At 41.2% G+C, this 24,885-nt stretch overlaps 1 protein-coding gene across 1 annotated transcript; it reads left to right on the forward strand.

Moving 5' to 3' along the window:
* Positions 1–5,927: 5,927 nt before the first annotated feature.
* On the forward strand, positions 5,928–24,885 carry xirp2b (xin actin binding repeat containing 2b). Its single transcript, XM_059343237.1, has 9 exons — positions 5,928–6,038; positions 10,592–10,720; positions 11,323–11,412; positions 11,646–11,703; positions 11,789–11,877; positions 13,715–20,149; positions 20,189–23,141; positions 24,414–24,544; positions 24,687–24,885. The coding sequence occupies exons 2-8, from the start codon at positions 10,595–10,597 to the stop codon at positions 24,503–24,505; spliced, it is 9,843 nt and encodes a 3,280-aa protein (XP_059199220.1). The 5' UTR covers positions 5,928–6,038; positions 10,592–10,594; the 3' UTR covers positions 24,506–24,544; positions 24,687–24,885.

The raw sequence follows: 24,885 nt of genomic DNA on the forward strand, positions 1-24,885 counted from the left end.
TCACTTTTAGTGCAGATTTAATAAGAATTACTGTTGTTGTAAATATGTGATGTCAAAGCTGTTAATTAGCTGTGGCTAATTTCTGCACGATTCTAAGATGACTGATGTACTAAGTGGAACTGCAGATGCAATCATTTGCATTGCAGTTAAAGTCAGGTGGATATTAGCATTAAATCTGAAACAATTGTTATGTGTTTTCAACCATTAAACAAATACCCATGTGTGGATATATTGCAGTCATAACCGATAATTACGCATGAAATTGCTGTTTGTTTTTTAGAATATAGCAGACAGCACATTAAAGGGATAGTTTAGATTTTTTAAAGTGGGGTTATATGAGGTACTTATCCATAGTCAGTGTGTTACCTACAGTAGATATTGCTCGGCACGCTCCCAGTTTGGAGAAGCATGCAGGAGTACTGGACACGGAAGATAAGCATTGTGCTGCTGTGAACAGGGGCAGCTAAACATATTTCAGCCAACCAGAAATCATTATCAGCTTTTTTGTACACTATATTTATAATATCTAAACTGCTTTATCTTGCTGTCAGCCTTTCTGACGAGGAACTGAAGCTGCTATTTATTATCTTTTCAAAGCCACCAGACTCCTTTTTAGGAAAACACTTTTTTACCCCAAAGAACATGAGAGTTGCGGATCTACTGCTGCCTTAATCAGTTAGTTTTTTCATTTGTGCGTCTTCTTGTGTTACTTTGGTGTTCTACAGGGTTTGTTCAGATTCACCAAAGTTGCACAACAACACAAACAAACTAAACAGTCGAGTCAGCTTTTTACCAGCAACCAGTGGGGCGGCATGGCTAACATATTGTTCATTTTGTGATAAAAGCACAAGATTTGATTTTTACATATATAGCTTAATATATTTAGAAAAAGACTGGATATTGGGCTATTGCATATTCATATTCTGATTTTTTTCCCCAAATGGTGACCAGCTGTTACAAGTAGATAGAACCACATGTTTTTAACATCACAAATATTAATTACATAAAAATTCAAGTGAAAATATGTTTTATAACAATGTAAAACAATAACATTAAAAAAAAAATACAACAAAATGGTGAGATTGCCTCTGCATGTAATAGTAATAAATGGAACCACTTGGCGTTCTGATTGTTCTCCCCGCAGAACAGTGGGCCCTTTTGTTTGTCTTTTTGTGTTACTTGGGTGTTCTACAGGGTTTGTTCAGATTCACCAGAGTTGCACAACAACACAAACCAACTAAACAGTCGAGGCAGCTTTAGACCAGCAACTCCGGCACGGCTAACATATTGTTCATTTTGTGATAAAAGCACCAGATTTGGTACATATATAGCTTAACATATTTGGAAAAAGACTGGATATTGGGCCATTGCATATTAACATTCTGATGACCATGGCTGCCATTTTCCAAAATGGCGACCAGCTGTTATAAGTAGATAGAACCTGGGCCGCCTCCAAGCTGCTGTTCACATGTTTTCAACATCACAAATATTAATTACATAAAAATTCAAGTCAAAATATGTTTTATAACGATGTAAAACAATAGCAATTAAAATAATAAGAACAACAAAAGGGTGAGATTGCCTCTGCATGTAATAGTAATAAATGGAACCACTTGGCGTTCTGATTGTTCTCCCCGCAGAACATTGGGCCCATTAGTTTGTCTTATTGTGTTACTTTGATGTTCTACACGGTTTGTTCAGATTCACCAAAGTTGCACAACAACACAAACAAACAATTGAGGCAGATTTAGACCATCAAATCCTGCGTTCTACAAGGTAAAATAATCTGTTTTTGTCAATGGAGGCTGGTGGCTTTGAAGAGAGCATTAATGGATATAACCACTTCAGTTCCACTTAAAAAGGACTGTCTGGCAGTGAGGTAAAGTGATGTGAATTCTCTTAATATAGCGTAAACTGAGATTGATTTTTTTAGATGAGCCTTTAAAATCCGTTTTGCTGCGGCCCCCATCCACAGCGCGACATTGTTCACATGCCGACCTCCATAGGTAACACTCTGACTACGGATAAGTACCTCATACAGCCACTTTAAGACACGTATATTCAGATATGTGTGTTTAAATTGCATTAGTATACTGTGTCGGTGATAAACAGAGCTATCATTAGGCTATGACATTATTTCATTATAATCTCCTGATTGCCTCTGACATCAAAAGCGTATTTGTTTTCAGTATCGCCGTCACAAACTATGTCAGGCAAATATGTCTGTCAGCCGAATTGCGAATGTGACATTTCCTTTGTTCCGCAGGAATCTAATTAAACGTTGTAATGTAAACAGCTCTGAGGCTTCTCCTCTGGGCTTCTCTCTTATTTAATCAGGCACTGTGACAAAGAGCTCACAGATATTTACAGCCACAGACTGGGTGAGGAGTTGCAAGAGGAGTGAGGTTTACAAATTGACACTATAAGGCTCTCCACCAAACACTTGTGTTGGTTGGCAGTGATCCATGTCTCAGGACGGAGCAGCCAGGGGTTTAGTGCCTTGCTTAAGGACATATAGAGGAGAAAGTAGAGATAATTTACTCACCCAGTCTGTCTTCATTAATTGTAAATTATTCACTTTGTTATTCATTGTAAATTATTCTCTTTTTTTGCGTTTTTTTGTCACATTTCAACAAACCTATTCAACTTTTACTACAGGAAGTGGTCCGAAAAGTATTTACATCCCTTACTTCAGTAAAAGTACTTATACCACACTGTGAAATTACTTCACTACAAAAAAAGTCCTGCATTCAAAACTTACTGAAGTAAAAGTACAATAGTAAAAGCTAAAATAAACAGAAGACTGCACATCCTGAATGACAGGGATGTCTTACCCTAAACGACATTTCAATATTCTCCCCGCCCCAGATTTCCATTTCTTCGTCATAGCTTCCGATATGGTAGAAATAGTCTTTAGAGATGGAGAAAAGCCCGCCAGCAAATGTGGGAGTCCTATAGAGAGATTTAGTTTTTAATGATTTCCAACAAGAAACAAGAGTTTGCTTGAAGTTTGGTATTCATGTACATTTGTTTCTTACAGTGGTGTAAAAAGTATTCAGATCCCTTACTTCAGTAAAAGTACCAATACCACACTGCAGAATTATTCCACTACAAGTTAAAGTTCTGCATTCAAAACTTACTGAAGTAAAAGTACAAAAGTATCAGCATCAAAAAGTACTTAAAGTATCAAAAGTAAAAGTACTTTTTATGCAGAATGGATGCACTCAGGTTGTCATATATTCTAAAGATATTATTACATTATTTATATTGATGCATTAATGTAAGCAGCATTTTGTTTTCATGAAGACAGGGCTCATTTTAGCTAGCTAATGTGCTGTTATGAGGTATCATTTAAAAACAAATGTCTTAATAACTTTAAATTTCTCATGTTTTTCATGTTAAATCTTGACCCAAAAAGTAACTAATGACTAAAGCTGTCAGCTAAATGTAGTGGAGTAAAAAGTACAACATTTGCCTCAAAATGTAGTGGAGCTGTAGTGGAGTTTACCTGCTGTTTAACAACAGCAGGTAAACTTTCAAAACCCAAAGAGCTAAAGTGAAAAACGCAAACTGTTTGTTAATTTAATTTGTTTTTTTACTTTTGCACTGAGGTTGTGACTCTTGCAAATCTTCTTAACCCTAAAACTAAGCCCCTCTTCTCTATTGTTCACATTTATTCAATTCAATTAAATGAAACTAGTCTGATCATGCAGTAAATACATCCAAAAATCCAAAGAATTCATACTGTTTTTAAAAAAAGTAATTGTGAACAGAAAATTGAAGATTTTTGGCCTGTATTGTCCTTGCTTCCAAACGTGTGGCCTGTAGTGTAAATACCATAAAACTAGTAATAGTTTAACTTCAATTAGTGATAAAGTACACAAATTACTTTTTTGACATGTTTATGTGGTCATCTACCGAAAATACAAACATTTTTACACCATAAAATAGAACGAAAGGTTTTCAACTTTGCCATTTTTTCCTCTAGTGTAACTGAACCCCGTTGACCAGCTCCACCCCCTCTCTCCTTCAGTGCACCACCACACACTTAACCTTTAACCTTTGTGTAATGCCTGCAGCCCTTTTTTTTTTTTAGACCTGTTCTCAAGTTCATCAAATGGACTAAAATGGTGCAAGTTAAATCTTTTTTTCATGAGTATTTTTTAAATTTTGGTTTATGTATGAGGGCACTTCAATCAATAAACTCATTTCAAAAGCATTTTTGCTGGGTTGTGACCTTTTGGTATTAAAGTACTATAATTTCATATCACATGCACACTGTCAGTTTAGAAAAATGACTAAATTACTTTTTGTCAGTTGCCCATGAAGTTGGAATAACTTCCAGACACAATCGTCTGTTAATTGTGGTTTCATTTTCATTGTGATATGTTTGTAAGAGATTGATTCGTAAAGTTTTGAGAAGATATACACACAAGGAAAGAGGCCAAAAATATTTTATTCCAACTTCGTAAGCATAAAAAAAACATAAACTGGGAAAAGTAGTTCAGCTTCTTACAGTGTGAAGAAATTGGTTGCTGACAAAACGATTATTTCAAGGTAGCTTCATTTCAGTTTCATTTCAAACCCAGCGTGCTGGATAAAAAGCCAAAATTAATACAAAAATCTATGTAATATGGATTTGACTGACTCTGTATATGAACAAACTACCCAGTCAATATTTCTAAGTAAGATTAATTTGTTTTTGCTTTTGCTTTTTTAATGGGATTCGTTGAAGATATGAAAAATGCTTTAAAAATGATTTAGCCTCTAACACTTTTGGCTTTCTAAACCCTTCGCTCAGTGATTAGAGTCCACAGAATGACAAAGTGTTTACAACTTGAGACAAAACTGTAGGAATACTGATTTATCTGAGAGAGAGGAAGAGAGACAGAGAGAGAATTAAATATCTTCCCTTTCCTTCCTCCCTCACTGCATGACTTCCCTCTGCTATGGATCACAGAGGATTGGCTTCAAGCTGAATAAAGCAGGGTCATCATGAAAAGAACATGAGACCTCGAGACACTGGCACAAATGATCCGAATGTTTCTCTCTTGCTCTTGACTTTCATTAAGATTAAAATGATTGTGACTCTCATTACTCTACCGGGGTGATATTTATCTACGTTTGAAACGATCGGGAGAACAGGTGAACGGGATCATTTGCATTTCGGTCTGGTGAGGTTTGGCGGGAGGAAGAATCCCAGAGTGTCTCTTTAAAACAGGTGCTCTATTGAAATGCAGGTATGAGTTACACATGCTGAGGAGGAATGGGGTTGTGCAGATGCCTGGCAGACTTGTCTGGTCTCCTCACACCGACACTGTCAGAGTCAGCCTGGCGCCACCGTCTCCAGCTCGGCCAAACAAGACGAGCTGGCCAGCCCTCCCACTCTCAGAGGTGTCTCTTGTCATTTTTACGACCCCCCGAACCCTCCTCTCCTAGCATTACATCACTGACCTGGTTTCAGACCCACGGCCAACACATTTCACCACCATTTACTGTCACTTCAGTCAGCACCTGCCTGACATCTACGTTACATTGTTTATACATTAACAGAAGCAGCAGAAAATGAAAGATTCTTAGAGTAGTTGTTGTGGATTTGTATGTGCATAATTTGGCATAAAATGACAGGCGGTAACAGCTGCTGGAGTATGCAGTGCACTCTGATGGAAGCCGTGATGATGAAACCGGGGTGACCTGATTTATTAGTACACAAGCGTCTGCAGAGGAGTCACAGGAAGTATTTCCATATGGATTTTCTGGGGACTTGACATGGGAGGCACGGAGGCCTCGCTCTCTAAAAAAAAACACACCCCAGGCCCATCTTTTGCAAGTGGGCGGAGGGTCTAAAATAAAATCAGCTGTCACTGTCTGCTCGTTGGACAGAGGTGAACACATAGTACTGGAGCTGGTCTCCAACACGGACTGGGATTTGCTTTTGGCTTGGACCGACCCTGCAGGCCGGGGGTGCAGTGGCCTTCGAGTGGGATTTTTTTACGTGCTGAGCTCATATTTTTATATTTCAATATCCTCCTTACCTGGTAGGTGATGAACACTCTGTGCTGTGTTTGAGCTGAGTGGGAATTTGTAAAAACATGTGAATGACTTTGGCTTTTTAAATCATGTTTTATTTATGGTAATAATTCTGCATGCAAAAATGTAATGCATTATAAAGTCACCTTTTAATATGTGCAGAGAAAAAATATGAAAGGCTCACAGTGGATTCTTGAATGTACTCTGAAATCCATTAACATTATCTTCATGTTGAGTGCACTTCCACTCGAACAGAGGCAAAATATAAATCTTATTGTCGGACCTAAAACACTAAATGAACCCTAGATTTTTGGCTTGAGGAAATATTAAATTTATTCTAACTAATTCAGCATAGATGGAGTTCTGAGCTGTTTGTACCAAGGCCAGTATCTTCCAGGTTTGACGTCGCTCTGCATCCTTGTTGCCAGGCAAGCCATGAAACGAAGAGTACTGCAGTGTAATTACAAATAAAGGCACAAACACAAGGTTATCAATGCAGGCTCTCTGAACGCTTGTGCAAAGGAAAGCCCTGACCTACCATCTTTCCTCTATATTTCACTAAGAAACACGACCCTTCATGGTTAAGTTTAAAATAGGCTTGATTTATTTTTGCAAGTACATGGCGCCTAGATTACTTCACTTTCTTGTTATTTGAGCTCTCAGCCCAACCTAACGTGTCATGAGATAGCCCCAGACTGTTGACAGATTTTTTTTGGCTTCAAATTTGAGTTCCTATACCTTAATAATTTACAGTCTATGCCCTCAAGGCCTTACCTTTAACTTTAATGTGCCGCAGTGCAGAACCCTGCACTCGTAAAGTTTCACTGCTAAAGTCAAGATCCGAACCAAAATAGGAAATGAGTCAGTAGAACTCTCTAATTTTAAGAGTTGAGTAATATATTCGTCATCTGTTCTTAAATGGCTGACTGGTTTACACAAACGTACCGACCATTCCTGCAAGGCTGAAATAGATCATCATTGGGGAACCTGAAAATCAAACACAGCAAAATCAAACAGCTAACAACAGTGCAATGCACTAATAGTTATAATAAAATGTCTAGCAGCATTAATCATTAATGACTTGCAATTTTAGGTTCATGAGAACTTTATGCAGATTACTCTTAAACAGCTAATCACCTTCAGCTTCTGTAGCTCAAAGAACTGATTAAAAAAAAGGGGGCTGTTTTGATCTGATTTGGCGTTGCATTGAGTCTGTACTTTATTGAGTTTTCAATACTTTGAAAAATGATATGCAGTGATTAAATCTGTCCTTTGCTGCCAGAAATGATATTAAAGATGTGAAATATCATCTCATGTCGCCCGTCTGGCAGCTTTCCCTGACATTATTCTTGATATTACAATGAGCTGGATATACACAAGGCTTCAAGTCAAGCTAAAACACCACGGAGCCGTGCAGAGCCGAGTTGAGAGGAGGATTTCTTTTTTGCTGTTCGCCTTCAGAGTAATGGATAGTCTTATTTTGATGTTGTACTTTTTTTTTCTCTCCAAACATCAAAACAGTCTGTATTCATATTTCATCCTCTTATTTGCATCAGCACATTTATATCCACAAGTGAACTGAGGTGTGAATACTTTGAATTTGCAAACATAGACAAAAAATGTTGTGTCAGCAGCCGGCCGGATATGGATTCTGTTGGATGTTAAAAGTGGGAAGAGTTAATAATCACACCGATGCTGTTTTCTGCAGATTTTAATACCCTGCAGGTTAAATATAATGTTCCTTTGGTTCTGGACTGTTGGCTGATGCAATCCCAGACATAATGTCTAATTATCCCAGGAATAAAAGGAACGGAACTTCCTGTATGAGCCCTAAACCCCTCAATACAAATGTGTGCTGTTTATATTATATATACACTGTTTTTATTGAAAGTATAATTGGTCCACTGTTTGGGATTATTTTGGACAAAACAATCTGTCCAGTCGTGATCGGCTCTAAATGCTTTCACTTAGATTAGACATGGACCAAACTCACCTCACATCCTGATTAAATAACTGTCACTCTGGGCAGCATGAAGGTTGTGTATAATTATACATCCTGTGAGCAACTGAATGTCAAGAGAGATGGGTGTAATTGGTTTAAATACTGTCCCTGGAGAGTTTATTAAACGACTTAAAAGGCATCATTCACAAGAGCACCACCTGCATTCTGGTCGCCCGGTGAAAGCTCTGCTGTGGCCTTCGCTTTTCTAAGGCCCTGATGAGGCGTGTTGCCGCAGACAAAAACACCTTTGGGAAGCGTGTCGGGCAAAGCAACGTTGTGGAGCGAACTCTCGAGTACACTGCAGCTTTCACAGCTCAACAAATAACTAACTAGCTAGCCTGCATATTAGCATAGTAAACTGCATCATACAGAGAGATTTATATGGGTGCTCACGCAACTCGATTAGTGTTTGAGTAATGGGGTGACCTTGAATTATACGATTAATTCAAGAATAAACCTTTCCTCTGCATTAGTCATTGTCCCACTGTTCATAACAAATCTACTGACATCATAACAGGAACAGCCCACCTTCTGATTGATTGGATTGGCTTCATGGGCTACCTGTATTACTGAGAATACTTCAATTTATATGCACCAATGACAGCTCCAAAAAACTTAATGTGGTGCAAGAAAGCTATGGAGCACTCTATAAACACATACTGCTGTAGGAAAAAATAGGAAAAAAGTGGCTTTGCTGCTGATGAGCCTCAGTGTAATCATGGCTGAACAAATATCATACATTTGATTCAAAAATCGAACTGTTTTAATGACTGAAATGTACAATAATTGCTATATGACATGTACATTTTACTGGAACATAGTTAACCAGACTTCTAATATAAAAGAAAAAGCCCTTTTTCTGTACTCCGTAATTTGGCTTCAAACACAAAGGGATCTGACACCCTTGGTAGTGCTTTAATTGCACGTCTTAACACCACAGAGTATGGTGTGTCCCCTCCTAATAACTGGATACCTAATAACACGTGTGAGGAGCATTTGATTGAACAGATTACTGGTTATTTGTGCCACAGCTGCTGGCAGCGCAGGTTGAACCAGGGCAGGACTTCCTGAAAAAGATATAAACCAGAGGAACCGGATTCACTCTGTGGACTCAGAGGTCATCCCACTGACCAACTGTGAGGCCATGTACCAGCCAGCTGTCTCCAAGCGAGCAGACAACAACATCCCCAGCGGGGTACTTTAGTTTGTGCATGGGCATGCATTGTTTCTATTACAACATGTAGCTGTAGTACGTGCCACAGCTGCCTGCACTGAAAAAAACATTTGTTTAATAAGGACCCAATTTTCTATGGCCAATTATATCTGTGTGCTTGCTTTCCTGATGTCTGTTTTGTAGTTTTGTCTTTTCAGCTGCTGCAGAGCATCTGAGGTTGCACAGTAGCAAATGTATTGTCCCCATTATTGTTGGTGTTGTCATGCAGTATTAGTGGAGGTGATGACAGTTTGCAGCTGGGGAAAATGGTCAGCAGTCTTCATATACATATTCTATATATAGCCATAGAAGAGAAACATGAGACTCTCCTCACAGGGCAGAATTATTAAGGAGGAAGGTTACAGAAAACATCAAAAAACTATTGCCTTTACTGTGAAAGTGCTCTCAAAAACTCCTCATGCTAATTTGAACGTACTGGTGCAGTGCCCGTTTTGGCCGTGATTTTTGGAGCATGCAGCCACTTGGAGCGTGGGCACCCAAAGAAACTATAAACGGTTTCTCAGCCCTGAAGTGCTGCCTGCAGCGTCTAGAACCGCTCATCCAATCAACTCCTCACTCAACACTACAGTCCCTTGAGTCCTCAGCAGTTCACCTGCCAAGTGGGAAGTCAATTGGATGAAAACTTTTTGTGATATGTGAGGGACAGTCATACATACATAGACAGGAAGAGATGCTTCCTTCATAGGTAGATGATGCTGCTAAAGTGCCAACTATTGGCAAAATGGCACCAAATTAGCCGTGGTGACTCAGGCATTATATCTACACATGTCCACCAAATGTGGTGGCAATAGTACAAAGTGTTATGGAGATATGACATTTTTTTGTAATAGCCGTGCCCACGGCGTTTCACTAAACTTTGAGGGCAAGCTACAACAAAACTTTATGAAACATCAAAAATTGTTACTTTTCTAACTTGGTCCAGATATGTTGTTGATCATATTTGGCGATGATTGCTCCAAATTTGAAGGATGAGTCGTGAAAACCCCCAATTTGTACACAATTTTAAATGGTGGACTAAAGCTACACAATTAATTGTAAAGTTTGTTGCTATAGCGACACCGTCTGGCCAAATTGCACCAAATTTGACTCTGCACTCCCTGGGGTCTCTAGAGATGCACCTGCCAAGTCTGAAGTAGATCAAATGAACAGTTCTCCATGAACAGCGTATTATGTGAGATTGTGTATGTGAGGGAGCAAACTGCACGTAGCATTGGCTGCTCCACGTCTGACGGCAGCATGGACTGCAGAATAGCCCTATTAAGCATCACTTTGATTTCAGATCATGAGGAAGTGGAGGCAGCTAATGATATTTCCTGCTTCATTAGGTCATGGAGGAGTCGGAGGTCTGTTCCCTGCCTGGGGGACTTGCCAGTGTGAGGAAACAATTTGAGAGCCAGGAAACTGCAACATCACACAATGTAACCCAGTTCCATTTTCATCACACGTCTGTGCAGGTACACACGTACAACACAGAATATCAAATCATGAGGCTGAGAGCATGAAGGTGATGCCTTGTGGTCAAACGACGGTAACACAGTTGACTGACCTGAGCATGTTTCTATTAAGAGATGCGTGGGGAGCATTGCACGTACATTCAGGCTAAATATTAACACTTATTACATCTGATTGCATCAATACCAAAGTGTGTGGGTTTAAGTTACAGGCATGACTTGACATTTCAAACAGCTTTCATAAAACCTTCAGGGTGCTTTTGTAACACATATTGGAGCTCCATTTGGTAGATAAAAAACTTCACAACGCAGTAAAAAAGAATGTCTTATTTCTTATTTTGCTACGGTGCTGTGTGAGTGAACAGCTTGACATATTCTTTGTCATCTTGCCTCCATCTGTGATTAGTCATTTCAAACTGCAGTGAGCAATCTGCTCTAGCATCTTCTCTGCATGGTATTCAGTTGTGTACTATTAAGCTTTGGCTGATGGAGTAAATTGGAGTAAACTCACATCTGTGGCTATCAGGGCAATGTGGTGAAACGAGATGGCGAGAGCTATTCGTGTGCTCGCTGTGTTTGTTAACCACTGTCCCCAATCTTCACAGGAAATGTCCAACTCTGAGGTGACTGTGTCCAGCAGCAGCAAGCAGGTCTTCCCAGGCAGTCAGCAGCTACATTTCAACCAAGAAACGATGGTATGGAACTTTTTCTGTCCCTGTTTTACTACAGGAAGCAAGAGAAAAACTGTAACTGATTGCAATCAATCACATTTGTGTAATTAAAGTTTGGTTGGTGCTGCCTGGCAGTTTGGGCTCAGATAAAAACATTTCATTTAATTAGAAAATATGTGGTATTCGTGGGAAAATGCTCGATTGATTTTCTGTAATTCATTCAATCAATATCTTTTTTCTCATTTTTACATTTTTAGGTGTCTTACAGCGACAATAACTTGGCATCCAGTTATGAAAACCATCAAAATGAAACAGGTAGGATGTTGTTTGGATATGTTTATTCTCTGCCATACGCTGTCACTGCCTGACTAATTTAAAGCCTGCCTTTATACTTTAGAAGAAGAGGAGTTTCCCCGATACACTACAAAAGAACTGAGGGATCGCTTTGAAAAAACAATAGAAGAGGCCGCTCCACAGAAACCAATGAAGGTAAGCATTTACATTTCACTTGATTAGGGCAAAAATATTGAAAATATGAAGGGACAGAACATTTGATTTGGGGTAAGTGTAATTTGACAAAGTAAATATAGTATGTTAATTAAAGTTGCAATCCTTAAGATTTTATTTTGGGTTGATTTGGCGACACCTGTGCTGCCCTACAAAGCCTAACTGTAGTAACCACATTTTAGGTAGAAATTGAGTTATAACTAAAAATGAACTCCTCGATGTCTGTTTTATCTTGTATTTCTTCTCTGTGTTGAATAGTGAAGACAAGAAAATGGAAATCATAACTTTATTTGATAGATAGATTATTATCTAGATAGTGATTAAGTATAAAAGTAAGATACAATTATATTAAGACTAAAATATAACACTACTTTATAATATTAAGTCTAAAATACACAAATCTTTGAATAGAGTTGTTCATCTAAACACTTTTAGATACACTAAACAAAATATTTATTCACTGAAAACAAAATGTAAAAGCTGAAAGACGACAACAACATTGTAGTAACTGCACTCTGTTTTTGCATTACTATAAGAACCTTTTACAGCAATGCAAACCTGAGTGCAGTAACTAAATTTTTGGGGTCAAAGGTCAAATAAATCATCATGATTTTTTTGGCGTAAAAATTACATCATCAATACATGTAGGAATAAGTGTCATATCACTTATCTACCTATAGCCTATTTGGCTGGCCAGTTAAAAAACGTTAAAAACTTTAAAGCAGTTTTTCTCAGTTTTACCCTTTACCCCTGTAGTTAATGCAGTTAGACTTTGTACGGCAGTGTGGTTATTGGTAGTAAGAGCTAGTGCTGTTAATACTAGCAAACGCCATTTAGCACATGCGTTGTTAAAATTACAGAAGTTCTGATGCAGCGTTAGGAAAGTCGCATGTCCTCAGTGACGCTGACATAAAATTGAAAGAATTAAAAAACAGTAACATGGAATCACATAAATGCATTTTATCCTGTAAAGCCCAATGTGTGTGTGAGGGCAATTTAAATCCAGCGTGTGGATGCCGGATTCCACCACTAACATTACCATTTTATATAGAGAGAGGTAATTAGAGAATGTAAATATAATGAATTGCTACAGCCTAAAGAAATACTTCATCCTTAAAATAACCATTTGTATATAAATGAGTCAGCCTGTGTTACCTTGTTTTCTGGAATGCCTCTAAGAATCTGAAAACAATTTGTGTCCTCGATGAACTGAAGTAAATGGAGGCCTTATTAAACAACAAAAACATTATAAAACAAGTTGTGCACTGTGAACCAAGTCGCATTTATCCAGCTGTGTGCTCAGTACTTCCCAAACACATGCATTTTTCTCTAAAATCTAAAAACAATTTAAAAACATTTCCACTGTGACCATCTCATGCCTGTGAGGCTGTGCTGCTCATCCAGACTCTCACAGACTTGCAGCTTAAATGTTTTCTTCAAGAATTCAAGGTAACATGGTCAAAAATGGTCATTATAAAGGTGAAGTACTCCTTTAAAACATGAAATCCATAAATAGTATAACGTGGGTTTGACTTCATGAGAATCTTAAGGATTACAACTTTAACTCATAAAAGTGATTTATTGATTTGTGGCAGCAAAGAGCATAAAAAGAAGGCAACTTATCCACACAGCACCATTAACCTTGGATCGACAGTTGTTCTGTTGTGTAAGATTATTCATGCTTTATGATCTCATTTTTATACTTTATCTGCAAGAGTTAGCACAGGGTGAAATGTAATGTACATATAACTCTGTTATGGGGTAATTTGACTGATTTATAGTTATTCACCTGCAAATATCGTTTTTGTTCCTTAAAAAGATTGGACGTGATATCAATCGATCTAAGTGGTCCTCAAATGTGACACAAAACAACACCATGACTAGTGAGGTCTATAAAGCATCCACTACTGAGGCAGCAGAAGACACATCGACTGAAGTGATGGATTATGAGGACTTTCCGCCCCCACCAGCTGAGGATTCAGACTATCTTCCACCCCCGCCTCCAGATTTACTAGAAATGCCATCAGACAGTGAAAATATTTCAGCATGTCATTACTCACCTGAGCAGCCAGAACCGGCAAGCCCCCCCAGATACCCCGTCACCAAAGAGGCTTACTTCAAGCAGAGGGGCGCGTTGGAGCTGAAACGTCTTTACAAGCACATTCACCCCGAAGTTCGGAAGAATATTGAGAAGGAATACTACGCTGATTACAACGAGACTGAGAACTACCAGCTGGAGAGCCAAGAGTACATGTATGAGGATGACGACGGTTGCCCCGATGACATCAACGATGAAGACTACATGGAATGGGAAGAGATTCTCCCCGGAGAGGTGCAGAATATGCGATGGATGTTTGAGAATAAGCCGCTGGACACCATTAGAGTTGAAACTCCAGACGAGGACGAGGACAACAAAATAACTGAGCAGGAAATGATTCTTGGAAAAGATGTGAAACGTACAGCTTGGATGTTTGAGACCAAGCCGATGGACGCGCTGAGTTCACACAACGGCAACTCGACAGAATATAAAAACAAATTCAACAAGTTCGATAAAGGCGGTGTCCGCGCTGCAGCGTGGCTGTTCGAAACCCAGACAATGGACACTCTGAATAAAATGCATAAGCAGGAGGATTTAATAAAAGAGATTGTGTTCACAGAGGAGGATGGAGATGCTACCATCTACATGATCGACGATAATTACATGGAGAGCCTCGGCCACACTGAGACCATTGATGAGAGCCACCTGCTGAGTCTGAGGTCCGTATTAGAGGAAATAAACGGAGATGTGAAAACTATTACGAGCACTTTCGACACTCAGTTTAAATGCATCATTATGGGACAGTCGAGCCAAATGCTGGAGATTAAATCTGTGCGTAAAATTGAAAGTGAATTGGAGAACTCCATCGCCTCACGTTGGCTTTTCGATACCCAACCCCTGGACATGGAGGACAAAGAACCGACATCTTTGAAACTTGTGTGCAGCATTTCCATGGAGGACAGCAATAAGGGAGACTGGGGCAGGTGGTTGTTTGAGATAAAGACATTAGATTCTCTCAATGAGTGGGAAAGCTCCAACATGGAGAAAAAAGAGATTAGTGGTGCTGATGTACGCAAGCACTGCTTAGTGTTTGAAACCCAGCCAATGGATTCTCTGAAGGATGACTCCAATGCGAGACCCCAGTCTATTGAAGAAATTATCGGGGGCAATGTCAGATCTGCAAGGCACTTTTTTGAAAGCAGCCCCCGCACAGAGAGGAAAAGTGGGCCTGAGGTCGGGAAGCTTCAAAAGGCAGCAGTAAATGAAGAAATGAAAGGGGATGTGAGACACCAAAAGTGGCGCTTTGAGAGTCAACCTCTAGAGCACATAAGAGAGGAGAAGAAAGAGGTGACTCGCACTGTGAATGTTGAGGACGACCTCACGCAGGAGGACGGCACAAGCTGCAGGGCAGATGTTCGCAAGAACTGCTGGGTATTTGAGACCCAGCCAATGGACACTTTAAAAGATGATTCAAATGCTCAGCCCCTGACAAAAGAGGCCATTATTGCAGGTAATGTGAGATCAGCCAGACATTATTTTGAAACAAATCCAGACGAGGAGTTAAAGGAGCTCGCAGAGGTGGGCAAACTGAAAAAAGCAGCAGCACTTAATGAGGAGAGAGGTGACGTTAGACACCAGAAATGGCGATTTGAAAGCCAACCCCTGGAGCAGATCAGACAGGAAAAGAAGGAAATCACCCGAACGATCGACCTGGAAGAAATTGATAGAGTCGACGTCTCAAACTACAAGCAAATCTTTGAGAGCACCGATTTAAACTGGAGCGATGAGTCTCAAAAGATTCTCATAGAAGGTGTGACATCTGGTTCTGTGAAATCAAACAAAAACCTGTTTGAGTCTGATTCGCTGTACGCCATGCAAGACAGCTCAGGGCACTTCCATGAGGTGAAAACGGTGCGTCGTGAAGAGGTTGTGAAAGGAGATGTCACAACATGTAAGTGGATGTTTGAGACACGGCCAATAGACCAGTTTGATGAAGGCATTGATAAATACAGAATCATCAAGGGCATTTCCAAACAAGAAATAGAGTCTGGGGATGTTAAAACTGCAAAGTGGTTGTTTGAAACACAGCCTCTTGATGCTATTAAGTACTTCAGCAACATTGAAGATGAAGAGACTGTGCGGACAAGTGTGAATGTGGATGTCATGAAGGGTGATGTGAAAACTTGCAAGTGGCTATTTGAGACGAAACCCATGGACGTCCTGTACGAAAGAGCGGAGTTGAAGGGTGAAAATGAATCAGAGGAAATGCATAAGGGAGACGTCAAAACCTGCACATGGCTTTTTGAGACACAAGCACTCGATACTATCCACGACGAGACAGAGACCATTTTGAAAACATGCACCGTCGATCAAGAGGATATTAGAGGGAAGGATGTGAGAACAGCTTGTTTCCTCTTTGAGACAGAGAAACTGGAGAACCTCACTGGGGAGGAGCAAGGCTCCTTTAAGCGTGTCACTGAGATAGACATTGCATCTGGAGACGTGTCAGGGATGAAGTACATTTTTGAAAACCAAACATCCGATATCATGACTTCGACATCTGAGGACGTAATGCAGCAACTCAAGAGGGTTCAAACTGAGGACATACAGAAAGGGAACGTGGTGAACTGCAAGTGGCTCTTTGAAAACCAATCGATAGATACAATACACGATAGCCAGGAGGAATCTATGCGCAGCCGCACAGTGAGTGATGTACAAGGAGGAGATGTAGATAAAGGCCGTTTCATATTTGAAACCTGCTCCTTGGATAAGATTCAGGAGGACACAGAGCTGTTGAAAATGCAAAAAATAGTCAGGGATGAAGAGGAGAAGGGCGATGTGAGGAATTACACGATGATGTTTGAGAACCAGCCTCTTTACGCCATTCAGGACAAAGAGGGCCTTTACCACGAGGTCACCACTGTCACAAGCGAAGAAGTGTCCCGAGGCGACGTCATTGGAACGCGGTGGTTGTTTGAAACAAAGCCCCTTGACGCCATCAAGGACATGGATGAAGTTTACGTCATTAAATCCGTCACACAACAGGATGTGCAGAAAGGAGACGTCACCTCCGCCAAGTGGAAATTCGAAACGCAGCCTCTCGACAGGATCGCAGAAGAAAAGAAGGCGTTGATAAAAACGGTGGATGATATTCAAGGGGGCAATGTTAGGATGAACAAAGATCATTTTGAGTCCGACGCGCTGTCACAGGAATCTGTTAGAACGGTTAATGTGAGCGAGATACAGAAAGGTGACGTCACGACTGCGAAGTGGAGATTCGAAACCCAGTCCATTGACAAAATAAGAAGCATGAGCTCTGAAAATCTGATTGAAACGGTGAAAAAGGAGGAGGTGGAAAAGGGAGATGTTAAACAGTCGGTGTGGCTCTTTGAGAAAAATCCTCTTGATCACATTAAAGAGGTAGATGAGGACGAAGGCGCGGCCGTCAGATCTCAAGAGGAGATCGCCAAAGCAGATGTTAAGACAACAACGTGGCTCTTTGAAACAACACCATTTGATGAATTCAATGAGACAAAAATGGAGAAGACTGAAATCCTGGGCAAGAGCGTCAAGGGAACTCTTGAGGAACTTTATAGTCAGAAAATGGTGAAGTCAAAGGGAATACTCATAGAGGCTGATGAAATCGGCGACGTCAGGATGGCGAAATACCAGCTAATGAATAAGGATGCTCCGGAAATTCAACGAGAGGATGTCATCAGGGGAGATCTGCAGACTATTATGATGAACCTGCTGAACAGACAGGAAACACAGGAGCGGCAGATAGTTATAGATTCAGAAGAGAAGGGTAATATCACTTCCACAGTGCATCAGCTATTCAACCAGGAGAGAGACAGCAGTGTTGAGAGGGAGGAAATATTACGAGGTGACATTCGGGAAGCTATAAACAATCTTTTCAATGTGAGCGGTTCAGCAAAACATGGAATACTCATCCAGGAGGACGAGAAAGGAGATGTGCAGATGACGTTATACTCCCTTCTCAATCAGCAGGAGAATGTAAATGTTGAAAAGGAGGACATTGTTAGAGGGGATATAAGGAGTGCTCTTCAAAAACTGTCCAGCTCAGACAAGGCAGATCAGAGAGTGAAGATAAAGATAGATGAGACGGAGAAAGGAAATGTCAACTTTTACTCCACGTGCATTGAATCCGGGGCTCTCGACTATCTTAAGCAGTTCCACGTGGAGCCAGATGAGACCCTGCCTGACAGAGCAGAAAAAGAAAAGATCCTCGGAGGCGACATTAAAGGCACTAAGCTCATCCTCAGCCGCAATCAAGCACAAATTGAGCGCACAGTGGAGGATGTTATACCTGGTGATGTTCACAACGCGGTGAAAGTTTTCATGTCGGAGCCAACTCTGGAGAGGCTCCAAAGGGAGGAGATAGTCAAAGGCGATTTAAAAGCTGCTTTGAATTCATTGTCTGAATCAGCGAATCAGACGGTTGTTATAGAGAAAGAGGAGGTGGTGAAAGGAAACATACCAAAGGCCCTGCGGTGCCTGGAGAGGGCCCAAAAGCAGAACAAGGAAGTAGAGAAGCCAGATATCATACCGGGAAATATCAGAGGGGCTCTGAGATCTCTTGAGAAATCATCGACTTCCAGAGCTGAAGCCGTTGTTGAGGATTTAGTTCCTGGAGATGTGAGGGCCACACTGAAGTCTCTGGAGCTGGCAAAGAAAGCTGTGAAGGAAGTTGAAAAGGAAGAAATTGTGAGGGGCGATATCCGCACGGCAATGCAAAGTCTGCACGACGCCGCCAGTGAGAAGAGGATGTGTCAACAGGGAATCGACGTTCAGGGAGACGTCAGAGGGACGATTCAGCTCTTAATGGAGCCTCCTTCTTCGCCGAGGATGGAGAGGAGCCCGAGCCAGGAGCGGGACGTGAGAGGTGATGTAAAGATGTCAATTAAGTCATTATACGAGACGCAGGAGCATTCCCAGCTGGAACGAGAAGAAGTGATAAAGGGTGATGTTAAAGGCACAATTAAATCACTGATGGAAACAGCGCAGCGCGAAGCTCCCAAAGCCAGACTCGGATCGTACAGAAGAGTCCGAGTCAAGCAGAGTCCTCCAGTTAGAAATCTAAACACTGATGCACAGAGAAACATACAAAAGATAAAAACTGCTCAGTCAGTTGAGAAATCGAAGGAAAATCACTGCATCTCTAATGAAACTGAAATTGTAAGAAAAGTGTCAAGTTCTGTGCAGCAGTCTACGCAGCAGTCGACAACCGTGGTGGAGCATAAAACCATCACACAAAACCACGGCATCAAAACCGTGAAGACAGAGTTCCGTAATCTCAAAGCAAAGGGAAAGGGAATGATAAAAGTAGATAAAACCAAAGTGAAAACTGATGATTACGTATTGAAATCACAAACACCAGAGCCTGAGCTGCCTCTCCCACCTCCTCCGCCACCAGTGGCAGAACCTGACCTTCCGCCGCCTCCTCCTCCTCCGCCCTCTGTTGATTCTGACATTGATCACCTTCCTCCTCCCCCACCACCACTCACCAGTGAGCAGGACTTCCTCCCACCTCCTCCATCCCAGCAGGAGCTGGAGAGCATGCCAGCACAGGCAATTCATGCCTCACCTGCAAAAGCAAAAAAGATGACGGTGAAAAAAGTGAAAGCTCCCGTTTTACACCAGGTCCCGAAGCTGGAGCCTAAAGTGGAATTCAGTGAAAAGCAACATGTGGCGGTTACGTCGAAGAAAGTGGTAGAAATGAGCCAAAACCAGTCAAAGACGACAACAAATACATCAAAATCTATTTCATATGAAATCCCTCCGCTGCCTGAGTCGCCACAACCACCTAAGAGACTTTACATGTCTCCTGTGAGATTCACCCCTCCCCCCTCTCCTACACCTTCCATGAGGGGGAAGATGAGTAAATTTAACACTCCATTAATAAAAGCAGAAGAAAAGTACCGGAAGCATGTTGAGGAAAGCACCCCCCCAACCACTCCAACACCCACTTACATACATGACTCAGTTACTGCTGCTCTTGAAATGCTCTCCAACAGCGATATAAAACACTCAAATAACAACACACAGGAGAGAGCACTGATGCTTCATTCAGATGCTCTATCATGTGATTTATCCAAGCATGTTGTAGCCTCAAACACCGCCCAGAGCAATGTGAGCGCCAGCCATGAGAAGTTCTTCACAGATTCGACCGTTATATCTTCTGGCATGCAGCAAGTTGTCTCTAATGAGACTTCTAAGGTTGTCTCCGTTCAAAAGACATCATCTGTCTCCGCTGTTAGACAACAGATGCATACTACTACACAGAAAACCGTTTCTGTTTCCTCCAAGCAGTCGGCTCAGTCTGTCACGGCCGACAAAGTCCAGGCATCAATTACTGATGTTGTGATATCTGATGGGAAGAAGGATTCTAAAAATCAGAAAACAAAGGGCTCAAACACGTCCGAAGAGGAAACACATTTGGATAAAATACAGACAGAGAGTGTAAAATCAAGCAAGTCACAATCTGAGAAAAAACACAAGAACAGAAAGGAGTCCAAGTCACCACCAAGTGATAACAACAAGAAGAAAAGTGATCATTCTCCCACCAAGAGCCAAGAAAAAGTTTCAGATGAGTCAGTGCAAGCAGAGAAGGCAGCTGCCAACACAAATGGAAAAGCAGGCAAACAAACTCAAAAGGTGAAAAAGAACAACAAGCAAGAAAGGCAAGTAACATCCAGTGAGAGTGAGAGTGTTTCACAAGATTTCGAAGTGGAACTGAAGGAAGCTGCTGAGGTGAAAGTGATCAGTGAACCTAAAGAAGAAAAGACGGAGCTAAAGCAGGGGATTAAGAAAGTTACTTCCTCTCCTGCTGCTGCCTCTGCGCCTGCTGTTACTGTTAGCATAACTGACAGCCAACCAGAAACTCCAGCTCCAGCAAAGAAGAAAAAGAAGTCCAAAAAGTCTAAGGGGGGTCAAAATAAAGATATTTCCACAGAATCAAAGACAGAAGTTAGAGAAACCAAGACAGAAATGTCTGTAAATTCCCAACAAACACAGGAAACAACTTCAGTTTCCCAAATTCACAAAATTATGAAAGAGGAGCAGATTCAAGCCAAGAGAGAAGTCATTACCGCTGAAAGCAAGGGCGATCAGAATACCCAGCAACAAAAAGCAGTTCAAAAGCAAGTGAAGGGATCTCAAAAGAAGAAAGAAGTGACAGTTATTCAGCTGAGCGCGGAGGAACAACCGAAAGAAAATAGGAATGTCCCAATTACAGTGACAGGCGAGTCAGAGCAAAATGAACGGGTAGAGTCCACAGCAGGGAGAACAGTAGAGTCTCAGAGACAAGAGGCCCAAGTGTTAATCTCTCACATCACAGAGATACAAAGAGCTTCGGAAAAGACTGATACTAAATCTGTGAAGACTCTGCTAAATACAGTTCCAGATTGGCTCATTAGTTTAGAAAGAAAGTGCGAACTGGAGGGATCTGTAGTGGAGAGAGACGCTCAAAAAAGTGAAGAAATTCTGTCACGTGTGAGGGAACTCGCAGAGGCGAAATTAACGAATCTGGAAGATAATGAGACTGTGGAGAAGCACGAGTGTGAGACAGTTTCTGAGAAATCTGTTTCTGGTGGGGCAACGCCAAGAATATCCAAGATTAGTATCGGTTCTGCCAAAATTGAGAACCAAACAAAGAAGACGTCCCATGAAAGACGGAAAGAAGAAGTGAGTCAATGCAGGTCTTTCGATCTTCGGGCTCCCTCGCCGCTACTCAGGATGCGTTCTCCCTCTCCGACGTTTATCACCATCGAATCCACGCGAAGAACCGACTCTCCCCAGAGAGTTACTCCATCGCCCACTCTGCTGCACAGGCCACCCACCCCTCCCACACCGCCGCCACGCAGGTGCGACACCCCGACATCACGCAGATGCGACACTCCGACATCACGCCTGATGAGAATCACGCCCTCTCCCACTTTTGACAGAGCAGAAAATCTGGCTCGACTCAAAGACACCACAGCCAAACTCTCTCGTGGCGTCACCCCGCCGCCGATACTTCCCCAACAAATCACAGAGAAGAAATCTGAGATTGTGGAATCGCCTCCGTCATTCCATCGGCAAATCAAAATAGAGGCCCAAATTGTCGAGGCTTCATCGATGGGAACAGAAAAGACCAAAAAGAGTTTCTCTGGGGAGGCTGATGTAAATTCTGCACATGTAGAAGAAGATCAAACTAACATTTCAGAGGGTTTGTTTGAAAGCGAAACACAAAGTAAATCTGAGTCCCACGTGCCATTGTGTCAAAATGACCCAGATCTTATTGATGCTTCAGATATTTCAGAGCCATCTTGTGCATCTGTCAGAGAAAAGAGAGAGTTTTTTGAAGATGCTCAAAAGGCTGAAATTAATAAGACCTATGTGCGAAAGGAGCCAATTGCTATCCCCGAACGACTGGGCCCAGACGCGGAGGACTCTGAGGCAGAAAATGAGAACAAAGAAATGGATGAGCTTCCCAAGGCGGACATGCATGGTCTTGTAAACAAATTTGAATCACCAGAAGAGAAGTTCTTTATCAGAAAAGAGCTTATCCCACTCACAGATTGGCTTCACAATGATGCTGAAAGCACAGATTGTGACAAAGAGAAAGCAGACATCCTGGAACAGGAAATGCCAACTTTTGACATCCAGGCTATTAAAAATGTGTTTGAACTGGGTGAGCAAAGTTCCTCATTCAGAGAGGAGAAAAAAGATCGGGAGGAGACTGTGTCAAGCCTGAGCGAAACAACAGCTGACACTTCAAAGAGGGAAAGTCCTCAAGAGACAAAGAGAGGCTCACGGCAGAGCACCCCCCTCCCTCCTCACAGAACTGAGGTAGAAACTGTGCCAGCAGAACCATCAGGCTTCTCTGAAACCAAATCAATGACAGAACATTTCTCAAATATTGATGACTTAGGTAACAAGGTCACTGGAACGAGGACAACTGTCACCGAGCACTCTGAGAGTGCGTCGACCCAACGGGTTCCTTTTTCCTACGCTGATGCAGTTAAGAGAAAAGCTGCAGCAGCGAATCAAACAGAAACCTACGATGAGGATGCTACTGATAAATTGCTGAGTAATTTCCACAAAACATGGACAGAGAGTGAATCCGTTTTCAAGAGTCTCGGCTACACCATTTCTGAGGAGGCAACATCACAAGTTGTTTCACACCAGACCAGGATTGTCACATCTGGTAAAGACATGTACAGCATGAAACAGAAACTAATGGCATGGACTTGGATGGATGCGGTTTCTTTGAATATCTGTTCATGGTGTGTTTCAAAAGCAACATTTCTATTAACGGCTTTATATGTAATGTTAAGGCTTTTCTGTTAAACAAAGTATCTGTAATAACCAACAAGAGACTACAGCCATGTGAGCTGCTCTGTGAAGCTCAACCAAAGCACAGATCATTGCTAACATGCACTAATTAGCATTAAGTACAGCTGGGCTGATGGGAATGTCATGACAGTTGTGCGAAAGGAAAAGTGAATGGCTCAGTAAAGAGATTAAAATGCATCCTTGCTGAACATCAATGGCTGTACCAAAGTTCATGGTATTCTGTCTAGTAAGAGATGAGATATTGTCAGTCTTGTATTTTTTCTGAAGCTGCAAGGTCTTTCTCAGTAAATGGAGTTATTTAAGGATGAACTTTATATTTGTATTTAACATGCAACAACAACAAGCAACCCTTGAACGAAGATGCTCTTTCTCCCTTTTAACCAAGGCCGAATACTCCATCTTACAATGTTGACAAAAGTGAAAAATGATTTGATTCTGATCCACTCTAGAAGTTTATGGCTTCGGATCTATTCCAATATGCACCATTACGACAATTTCTTATGAAAATCCAGTTATTAGTTTTTCCTAAATCCTGTTGACAAAAAAGACCTAAGATTAAATTAATTTGTTGAAAATGTTCTACATTGTCTGTAATTGGATGATGTCATACACATAATTGTTGTAATTGGTCATGCTCAGCACTGCAGCACTGCAGCCTTTTCAAGAAGCTGTCCATTAGCTGACCAGAATAGAGCCAGCATGTAATGCACCTTTCCAACTGAAAAATTACAGTAAACGCTGGCTGAGGGCCTGCACTGAACCAGATGACAGCTTATTTGTAGTGCTCACAAACAATGCTAAACTGCAGTTGAATGATGCATGGATACCTGTGCATGCTTCTGTGTAAGTGGATGAATGAATAGAATAAAATCCTGAGGAAAGATGCACTGAACCATTCAAGCTCATGATCATTTTAAATGCTTTATACAAACAAATGAATGAACCATATGAAGTACATTTTTAAATAAAAAATAATCGTTTTTGACTGCTTTGTACTAACCTTTTCAAATGAAAGAAAAGCTGTAGTTGTTGCATTGTGAAGCAGCCCAAAGGAAATTATCTTCACATGGGATGAATTGTTTTTTAAAAATCCAATAATTTGCATTTTATCTCTTTCAAACAGGTTCGAGTTCCGAAGTCGGAGCTTTGCACAGCATGTCGGAGGAGAGCTTATCCGATGGATGCTCTGATAGTGGACAAAAAAAAGTACCATAAATCCTGTTTCTGCTGTGAGCACTGCAGAAATAAATTAAGGTAAATTATTCAATGAAATGGTCACCATGGGCGCAATTGAACAGCAGAGTTATAAGTAAATGCCTTAGCGTTTTAATGACATATAATTGTTCAAATTATGGACACAACTAACCAAAATAAAGACTGTTCTTTTCTCTTTTAGCCTAGGAAATTACGTCTCTCTCCACGGACACTTCTACTGTCTACCCCATTACAAACAACTCCTCAAATCCAAAGGGAACTACGACGACGGACTTGGGCAGAACCCTCCCGCAGGAAGTGGCGGACCTGTCCCCTCAGATGAGAAACTTGAATGGAGATATTCCATGAGCAGCCTAAGTTCAGTCGACAAAGCACACAGT

Source organism: Centropristis striata, chromosome 10 (genome assembly GCF_030273125.1).
Source record: "Centropristis striata isolate RG_2023a ecotype Rhode Island chromosome 10, C.striata_1.0, whole genome shotgun sequence".
NCBI classification, from domain to species: domain Eukaryota; kingdom Metazoa; phylum Chordata; class Actinopteri; order Perciformes; family Serranidae; genus Centropristis; species Centropristis striata.